The sequence below is a fragment of the Calonectris borealis genome, chromosome 7 (genome assembly GCF_964195595.1).
Source record: "Calonectris borealis chromosome 7, bCalBor7.hap1.2, whole genome shotgun sequence".
Taxonomy (NCBI): Eukaryota; Metazoa; Chordata; class Aves; order Procellariiformes; family Procellariidae; genus Calonectris; species Calonectris borealis.
This window is the reverse complement of record NC_134318.1, coordinates 21,425,910-21,436,073: the sequence shown is the minus strand read 5'-3', so window position 1 is coordinate 21,436,073 and position 10,164 is coordinate 21,425,910. Positions and strand designations below refer to the sequence as shown.

The 10,164-nt window shown below is 46.6% G+C and overlaps 1 protein-coding gene across 3 annotated transcripts in view; it reads right to left on the bottom strand.

The window, feature by feature from the left end:
- Positions 1 to 2,471: 2,471 nt before the first annotated feature.
- The window catches only part of SORBS1 (sorbin and SH3 domain containing 1), a 177,383-nt gene continuing 169,690 nt past the window's right edge, over positions 2,472 to 10,164 (bottom strand). For 2 of the 3 annotated variants that reach the window (XM_075154481.1, XM_075154482.1), the window contains 4 exons: positions 7,726 to 7,785; positions 6,918 to 6,976; positions 5,479 to 5,591; positions 2,472 to 4,671 (listed from right to left, as the gene is read on the bottom strand). In XM_075154481.1, the coding sequence (XP_075010582.1) occupies positions 4,604 to 4,671; positions 5,479 to 5,591; positions 6,918 to 6,976; positions 7,726 to 7,785 (300 nt within the window). In that variant the 3' untranslated portion in view covers positions 2,472 to 4,603. The remainder of the gene's footprint in view (positions 4,672 to 5,478; positions 5,592 to 6,917; positions 6,977 to 7,725; positions 7,786 to 10,164) is intronic. The other variant, XM_075154483.1, reaches the window with a different exon arrangement.

Here is a 10,164-nt window from a genome sequence, read left to right as displayed (position 1 = left end):
GCCCGCCCCCGGCCCGCCCCCCCGCCACCGGCCCCTCCCCGGGGCTCCGAGCCCCGCCGCCGCCGCCGGGCTGGCTGTCCCGGCCCGGGGGGCAGAGCTCCCCGGATAGCGCCGGGCGGCTGCCGCCTTCTCGCCTAGAAAGGCGGCCCGCCGCGCTTTAAGGGGAAGCCCCCGACAGAGGGTGGCGGGGCCGAGCCGCTGCCGGAGGACGAGAGTTTCCGTCTTCGGAAACCCCGACAGCCTCATGCCCCGTCTTACCCCCCCGGCGGAACTTCGCCTCTGCCGCAGCGGGAGCTGACCGCGGCCAGAGGCAGGGCGGCTGCAGAGCAAGCCACCGGCGGGCAACCGCACGCGAGACTGCCCCAGTACGGCATCTCCCACGCAAACACGGCTCGTCCTGCTCCAGCCTGGTGTGGTGTTAACTCTGAAGCCTAATGGAGGCGATGGAAATAAGTGGCATTGCGTGCCGTTTCCCAGCTGGGAGCTGATGAGTGAGGGCGGAGCCTGGGAAGGGTATTACCTTTCCCCTCATTTAGCTCTGATCTGTCACTGCTTTAGGCAGTTTTGTTCATCTCTAGCCCCCTAGGGGTGGTACCACCAACGAAAGAAGGAATTCTTTTATACGGATTTATCAGCCAACCTCCTTAGCTGTGATTCGGAAAAAATGGTTGTTCCAGTTGCGTGTTAAGCCCCCTCCAATCTGGCGATGGATAGGTGGGAGAGGTTGGTTACAGCAACAGTGCTGGCATTTACAAACTGAGCGCAAGCGTTGCTGCTTATTTAGTAAACAAACACAGCTCAGGCCACCCAGAACATCAGTGAGCCGCAGCACAAGGCTGCTGCTGAAGCTGGGATTCAGCCACAGCCAGGGAGCATGGAGCAGTCGGCAAGTGGGGATGAGGCAGATCATCCAGGTGCTGGCCCTACAAGACACAGCCATGAATGATCCCGTCGCAAGGCACACCCTTGCCTCTGCAATCCCCTGTCTTGGCTTCCTCCCTTTTCCCGCATTAACTTGTCATTTCAGGAGTTATTTCCTTCCGAGGTACATGCATCTGGACTATTAATCTCATCTCTGTCAGAGAGCTGTAGTTCTTCCACTGCACCATTACACAACTCCTGGCAGTGAAGAAAGTGATGCCGAGAGCTCCTTTCCCCCCAGGTGTGGGGGATTTCCAGAGGCCTGTGACACACCGCTGGGTCCTCTTCCCCTCGCTGCATGCCCAGCTTCTGCAGTCACAAAAGCATCTCTAGCTTGTTCCTTACCAAGTATATCAGGATAGAGAGCACCATCAGTAAATGTCGAGGTTCAATAGCTATAGATGAGTCTCTCCTCCTCCCCGCCCCAGCCGCAGCACTGTAAAGCAAGGGCTAGCGACTCGTGACTGCAGCAAAGCAGTGGTCAGGCTGCCCTTTTGCTTTTTATATAAGGTAACCTGCGAAACAGAAAAACCGGCTTCTGTCTGTGTGCTTTCTAAGGACGTGTAAAATAGCTTGAGGCTTTTGCTATCCTGTTAGTTTGGTTTTAGGATTGGCTTGTTTATAGTTTGACTTCCTAAAATCATTGTGAATGCAGCCACGATGTGTATCTGTCTGTCTGGCCATCCGGTCCCACCACACAGGGTTTAAATCTGTTGCCCAATTTTGGCTCAGTCTGAGGTGGAGGTCTCAAGGAAGTTAGAACTCCTTGCGGAAGACGAGCCTTCGGGGTGAGCACAGCCCCGCGGAGGCAGCGAGCAGGAGCCAGACACGTGGAGGTGCAGGGTGCGCTTTTGTGGTACTTGTGCGTTACTGAGCCCCAGTGAGCTCACCCAGGCAGCTCAGCTCTGGCCTTCCCTCCTTCTGCTCCTGGGGACTGCTCCTTTACAGGAGGTGCACCCACAAAAGCCCTGGCAGGCTCTTTTGCTGCAGGGCTGAGAGACGCGATGTGTTCGTCACAGACCTTGCACAAACCCCTTGAATTAGTGCTGCAGCCATACCTGCCTGGTCGGAGTGCAGCTACCACAGAAGTCAGCGTCTTACAGCTTTTGACCCAAGTCAGGGTTAAAAATGCACATGTAAACCCAACATCAACTGACATCCCTTCCCACAGAGGTTGGCATTTGGGGTTTCTTGTCCTACTTAGCCTGTGTGGTCTTCTCATGTGAGAGAGGGTCACAAAGACCCTTTGTAAACCAGTGGACTTGGGTGTGCTCCTGAGCTCCCGGGTCTGCACGCATGCCACAGCAGCTGCATCCTGACCATGTTACAGTGAGATCTGGGTGTAAACCAGCTTTTTCTCTGCTTTTACACCTTGGTTTCTTCGAGAAAAAGTCACAGCCTGCCTATGGCTCAGGAGGGAGAACTGGTGAGCTCAGGCCAAGTCATGAGCAGTGTCCTCAGGTGCAGGACCCTCGGGAAGCCCATGGCAGACACCTACTGCTCAGTATGGACACAGCCAAGACAGCCACAGAGGGGCACTAGTACAAAAGTGCATTGCTACAGAAGAGCGGGAATAGACTTTATTTAATAATTTGTACAAGGAACATAATAGTAATTCAATAATTCCATTTATTAATTGTCAAATAATAATCCACTGCAATAAGAAACAAAAAATCAACACAAAAATAAGTTGCGGTTTGTGTGTGTGTGTGTGTGTGTGTGTAACTTAAAATCGCAAGAGCAAGAACAAAAAATAAACCTTTAAATGAATATGTTATATACAGTCAGTATCATCATGTTACTTTGCTGGATAGATTAATTTGGTGTTATCCAATCTTAGCAACAGGCCTAAATATTACTGAAAATAACTGGAGGGCAAACCCAAAGCAGAAAAACAAACCCATAAATAAGATGCAGGATTAGAGGTATCTCCTGCAGAAAAGAAACAGTGGTACTTTGTGTCATATCTGAAACCCTTTCATAATGGATATTTTGTGTTAAATCTCTTTATGTGAACATACATGGAATTCCATCATTTAAATAAAAACGGAAAAAAATCCCAACCTTTCACAACTGCCTTTTTTTTTCCTGCCTTCACTCAATGTGTTTAAATTATTTTTCTATACAAGGTAAGTACACATTGTCTGTACAAAGTTAAATATACATATTTACAGTCAAACTTCTGAGACAGTGAGTCTTCTCTTCCGCTGACCTAGGCGGAAGACAAGCCTACTTGATTTCAAACCCAGGAGCATGGCTAGTTTATCAAAACATTGCAAGTCGTGCTAACAGTTAGTTGTAGTTACTCTTAATAAATCTGTATAAAAGCATCAGCATAAAAATAGGCATTTTATATTATTAAATACGGCTTATGACAAAATAGCAATCTAACCCTTTGCTATTTGTATGGTAACTGTAGGAAGCAGAGTCTGATAGAACTGGTTTTGTTTATGCTTTTTCTTAATAACAAAATGTCTATCAAAAGAGTATTCATAGTGGATTTACAGGCAAGCGTACAGCCAAGCCATGTTTTTTTTCTCAAGGAAATACGAATCTATGTAACTGGTAATAACTGCTGGGAACAGCTTTCCAAATTGTTTAGACTTTTTTGTACGACTAAGAGGCAGCCAAAATGCATGTATTTATTTGAGACTTACCATCGACACTGTAACCCAAAAGAAAAAAAAATGGCACCCTCAGTGATATGTTGCTCAGATTTATCAGAGCCTCTGAGATTTAATGCCTGGAAAGAAGCAAAGTCTTCATCCCAAAGAGCATGCTTCGAAAAGCGTGTGATCCTTTAGGGCCAGCAACGGGGCAGGAGGAGCAGAGAAAGTGAACGGCCATAGGACTCATAAACAGGATTTGCGCTCACAGATGTTCTGTTTATTGGTTCTATTCTTTGTGCAGATAAATGTCAAAGCCAGTCCGATTTATCTTTAAAAAACAGGACTCAGTTCGTTTTGATGCACACAATACACTCACACACACACACACCCTGCACAAAAGAAAAAAACCCTGCAGAGATAGGTAATACGTTATTAAAGGGTTTGGGATTTTTGCATGTTTGCATTATGCTTTGGCTGACCTCTCTGGATTAAACACCAGTCCCAAACTCTTTTCCACGCAGAGCTCTGCAGTTTAACCATATCAGCTGTCCTCTGCCTCTGCTGGGTCTTAAGGTGCACGACATGAAGGAAGGGTTTTCTGTGGAAGTGGAAGGCAGAGCAAAGTGAGTCTTCAGCGAGGCAGAAACCGGGCAGAAAGCCTGGTCTCCCTTGCCAGTGAAAGGGAGCAGCTGCAAGGCCGCGTACTGCCCCGAAGCACTATCCTATCTCAACACACAAACAAAACCTATACCATGTGCTTCCCTGAAGCCTTCTCAGAGGTAAGTACTCCATACAAATTAAGATTATCACCAGAACTCTTGCTGGGGAGGGGAGAGGAATACACAAAGGCAGCACTGTAAACTAGAAACTGTCTCTTCTTCAGCAAACAAATCACACCCTGAATCCGTGGAAGCAGGGCTACACATTCAACTCAATACTGTACCACATAACCACATCCTCCTAACACGTCTTGTCTCTTGTCTATTACATTCATAAATTGTCTGTTTCTTCGCTGTTTAAAAACACCATCTGGAAAACAACTCCATCACTGTCATGGTGGGATCACTGTTATTTTACAGGTACAGAAGCTTCACGTAATTGCCTGGGAAGGTGCCGAATTGCCTTGTTCTCCTGGACGTACCTGTCACAAAATAAAACACAAGGAAGCCAGAGTAAGATGGAGCCATGCAAGGAAGGCTTAGGGGTTTAAAAAGGTAGAGGTGGCAGCCTCTTCTGCCTGCAGGTATTGCTTTCTAAAACTAGAGGTCCTGGTCAAAGAGTCTTTTGGTATAAACGAGATCACAACTAGTTCTGCTACTAATCATCTTTGCTCTTCCCTTTTAACAATTAATAAGGTGCTGGTGAAAGCTCCTGGGCCTATAGGCTAGGAGCCAAACTCCTATCAGTAAATGAGCTAATCTCCCTTAAGAAGAGATAACAAGCCTAGATGTGCGGTGTTGAGATGGAGAACACTGTCCAGACTTGCAATCTTTGAAGGTAAAGGGCTAGATTTTGCTAAACATACAGCTACAGATGAGGCTGGATTTTCAGGGACTGCAGCTCCCATCCATGTGTTCCTGTCGTCCCCTACTTGCCACTTTCTGTAACTTGCCATGGCTCCCTCGGCTTTGGAAAAGCTACAGAAATCCAGTTTTTCTTGGCTCCCTCTGTTGCTCTGCCATCTATGTGAGCAAGAAGGACGAGGAGGAAGAGGGGAATGGGGAAATTAAGAAGAGAAAAAAGGAAAGAAAGCAAGGAAAACAAAGTTCCACCACCCTGCACCCTGATTTTCATGTTCTTGGTGGGAAAAGATGAGAAATTGTGAAAAAAGTTGAGTTGATTTTTTTCACTGTTTTGACCCCGCAAATGAAAGCAACTTACAGACGCTCTGCAAAATTGCTCATCTGCATCTCAAAACGCGCTGCTGACAGGCAAGTGTCACACTCACCCACAAACCAGCCATCGTCACATTTCTCCATGACATCGACAATGTCACCGTCCCTCAGTTCCAGCTCATCATCATTCTGAGGAGTGTAGCTGTAGAGGGCTTGGTAGCTAACTCTAAAACCAGAAAGATACTGCACGTTAGCGACTGGATTTCCCTGTCATCCCTTCGGAAGGAGACATCTCCCTTCCCCTTTCTAATTCCTATTATATTTTGTTCAATGCAGTCTGCACCTGTGTTTTCCATTTGAGAGGAGGAAGCCAACTGCATTAAATTGGCTGTTATCACAAGGCCATGGCAGTAAAAAGCGTCACACCTGCACTGTGTGGGATATGTGGAGAGCTTCTGTTTCCTTTTTGCCATGTAGTTGTCTCCATAGACCGTAACAACTGGAGTCTTCCTAACGTGTAGCACCTAGAGAGCGTACGTGTTGAATGGAAGCCAAAACCTGGATACACTAATTCCTGGGCTAAATGAGACGTCTGTTCCCCTGCCCAGGCAGGGCCATGAACGGCCAAATGGCAGAGTGAAGGACTTCAGAAAAAGATACAGCCTACTCTACGGCACTACGGTTGCTGGGTAAATCATGGCTGAGGAGGTACAGTGCAAACAAAATCTAAGGTTGAATCCTGCCCTGAGATACACCACTTGCACCAGGGGCACTCTGTATTCATCAGAAAGCAACCTATGGAGTGGAAACAATCTTTGGGCAAATTTGGGGAGGCTTGGATCCCCTGCTTGTGGGGAGTGAAAATAGAGCTGATGTGAGACTTTCTGTTCTGCATAAAGGGGTGGGGGAAAGCAAAGCTCCTTTCAGGAGTCAACTGCCAAGCTTCAGTCTCCAGCAACTGTGGGGGGACAGCAACACAGAGCAGGCTACTATTCTCAAAACCATCAGTGAAAGGCCCCACCAAGCTTAATGGCAGCTCCAGGTTTAAACCCACCAGGCAGATATGAAAATCTCAGTCTTGGTCTCCCAGATCATTCAGCCACCAATTCCTCTGCGGAACTGGCCAACAACGTACCCAGTGGCATTGGTGATGGGACTGCTCACTGTACTGTGTGTGAGAAGCTAAGAACAGGGGTGTACACACTGACCCATGCCATATGAGCCAGGTGTAGCCAGTGGATATTAATTTGTCTCCAGCTTCAAGACACAAAGACATTGAGATAGTCTCCACAACCAGCATGAATCAAGTGCCCAAAGGAGACCCAGTCCTGGATCATGAGGTTATTGTTTCAGGTGCTATACAGACACAAAGGTCTCAGTTTTAAACTACTCATCATGATGATATGTGGCTATTTTTGTTCTTTAAATAAAAGCTGACACTTTCCTATAATTCTAATTTAACTCTTGAAACGCTGAAGCTTTCACACCTGCCCATCTTCACCACCAGTCAGAGACAAGGCCCCTGGAAGAGATGGGAGGCAAAAAGACTTACATGTCTCGTGGTGTTTGACTTCTGTCAGGGCTGGCTCCTTGCTGCTGTGCTTGAGGTTGCTGAGAAATGATGAGAGATGGTTTATGGTCATTAGAGGTCACCTTGTGGCGAGAGTCAAGAGGCTGAGAAATAGTACTGCAGTAATGAACAGACTTTTCTGCAATGTTTATGATTTCATTGCAAACAGCTTCCTGCGTGGTAGGCAGCATTGACATCCAAGAACACCCAAAGGACAGTCAACAGGGGGGAGGGAGGGGAAAATATAGACAAGAAGAGATGGGACATTCCAGATGCAGCACATAAGTCCAGTAAAAAAAAAAAAAGTTGTAGATCCAGGTACATATCCAGGTAGTGGAGTGCAGAAGGGATCCAGGTGTAAGCATGGAAAAACAGGCAAGATACAGAAGAATTTGGCATTTAGTTTGAAGATTTGTAACGAATACATATACATATATTTTTAAAAGCAGCAGCATAAGAGGTTGCAATTAGTTATGCGGTGGGACCATTACAAATGCTATGAAGTCAGTTCAAGAATGCAAGGTGGGCCACTCCATTCATGCATTTTGCTTCGTTTAACTTATACCCAGGGACTGGCAGCACAATTAGCCCAACTTCTCATTGGCTATGACAGTTTTTCTAATTGCTAAATTCCCTTTTTCTGTTGCAAACAAAACAATATATGCAAATAGATAAATATGTACCTACTTTGCTGCTAAAAACAGTGCTGGCATTTTTATCTCTACTGAGGTGTTACTGTCTGGGTGAAGAGAGTCTAGGACTACACATCTGATTTAAACAGTGGCCTTACCACATAGCTCTTTTCAGACTCTGTGAGATCTGGTCCAGCTCTCAATGAATGGTGGGAAGGCTGTGTGATCACCAAGCAAATGATAAGGAAGACATTTTAGCAGATGTTATATCGGTCAGAATTAAAAAAAATTAAATGGAGTGCAGACAACAAAAGAAAATGAACAACTCTTCCCCTCCCCACCCCAACACCACGCTTCTTGGACAATGAGGTCTTTCATTTACACAAGAGACATTAACGCTACAGTAATGCAACTGCACTGCAGCACACAGAATGCTGCAAAGAGAGCGGTGACAGTGAAACAGAAGCTCAGAGCAGGGAATAAGAGTGGAAGGTTATGGACACCGCTACAATCAGAAACGGTACGTAGTGTCATACTGCATTCCTGTAGGGGAAAAAAAAAACCAAGGACAGAAGCACATACTTGAGAGCATCAAACTTGAAAGGCCAAACGCATGCTGAGAGGAATCTGCTGCTGTTTTTAGAAAAGTCCTCAATGACTTTGACACAGGAGAGAACAGTAACTCGCTTGCTTCTTAAAAAAGACCAGCTCAGGTCCTCAGAAGGCCCAATGCTGTGTAGCCCCATCAAAATCACTCTAGCTTGTACCAAGCGAGGATCTGAGCTGCTCTGTTGATTCCCACAACGGGGCAGAGCTTCAGGTCAGAGGAGGCCCTGACTGGGAAACCCAGCTCCAAACACCACCACCTGTGAAGCTTCTGGACTCTGCCCTGCCTCTCTCCCCAGTCACAACTCTTCACAGGGACTTGCATGTCCCAGGGCACAGCAAGGAAAATCAGGGTCTTTGGGGTTGGAGGTTTTATGGGGAAGGAGAAAGTCACTAAGAAAGTCGCGCAGGTATCCAGAGCCTGGTTTTGCACGCTTTTTGCACATTCAAACACGTACTGAAAGCAAGGGGCATGCTGCGAGCAAACGGGATGTCTGAACTATGTAGAGTTATTTGTACTACCTGCAGGACTGCTTGGCAAAGTGGATTGGATAAGATATAGAGCATTGCCATCCTCTGAGATAATTCAAAACGATTTTCAAGCCAAATTCCAAAGGCCTCAATTTTTATGCTTTCCCTCCACCTCTTTATTCACTTCAACAATGCCCTTCAGTAAAAGGCTTGCTTTCTCACGGCATCCCGAGACACAGCAGAAGCAGAGGATGAAGAGGTTTGTGACACCTTCAGCCCAAGCCTGCTCAAAGAGTTTGAAGAAGTGAAGGGTGATGAGCTCATCCCTGTCTAATTCCCGTTCCCGAAGCTCCTCTGCACCACATCTTGGACCTCTGGAGCTGTGCCCATCATTGTATCAAAGCAAACCGTCTCTTTTCTTGAGGACTGTGACCCACTCTAAGCCAACCCAACCCCACAGCAACTCCTTTGTAGTCAGCTGTACTGTCTGGGGCTGGAATCTGGGATCACTGTCCTAAGAAACAATGCTCTGTTACATGTATATTTCTATGGAGAGAAAATTAAATGTAAGTTGGATGGGCTAATTGCAGTGGAATTTGCATTCAAAGCATTTACTGTGGAGCCTGAAATCGTCACAGGATTTCTGGAAGTTATTTCTGCCTGTCTGTCATCAGCCCTGAAAGGCAAATGGAATAAATAGAAATTTAAAATTAGTACTGTGCAGACCAACTGGATATAGTGCATCAAATCGGATGAGATCAGAGCTAACTCAGGTGGTCAAGTAGCTGGGAAACCAATTTCCAGGCTGAGGTGAGAGGCAGCTGTAAGAATGATGTTTTTTAACTCAAGAAAGTGCTTCTCTGCTCCATACTAATAAATTGACTGCTGGAATTGCTCCATGAGCTCCTAAGACCGCATGGTCCATTTCTCATTGATTATTTGTGACCTCCCTGATCCGCTTTTCCTCCAAAAAGCATTAATAACTATGAATTAAATTAGTTATTTGAAAGCTAAAAAATTGACACTACCTCTGAATGCTCCATGGTGCAGGCTTGTATGTGTAATACCAGGAGGTGCAGCCTACCAGCACCAAAAACTTGGCCACGTTCCCTTCCCTGGCAGGATCCTCACGAGGACTTCTACGAGGCAGCTGGGCAGGGGCAGAGGCCAAGCAGTCCCCTGCCCTCCTAGCAGCCCCCGGTTCCTGACAAGACACACGACTAAGTGGATCCCCTCTGACCTCTGCTCCACAGATCCAGGCAGCTCCTACCAAAGCACTGGGTGTCTCTGCACTAACTCCAGGGCTACAGCAAAGCCCTACAGTGAGGTGATGCAACACCCCGAAGTCAGCAACTATGCAGCATTAGCCAAACAGGATGAAAAACTGATCAAATCAGATCCTATAATTTTAGGCTGTAAATATACAACCCCACTGCTTCAAACAAGTGACCTTGATAGCATGGCCTAGATGGCTTTTTTTTTAAAAAAAAACCCTACATTATTCTTGCAGGGAGAGAAGA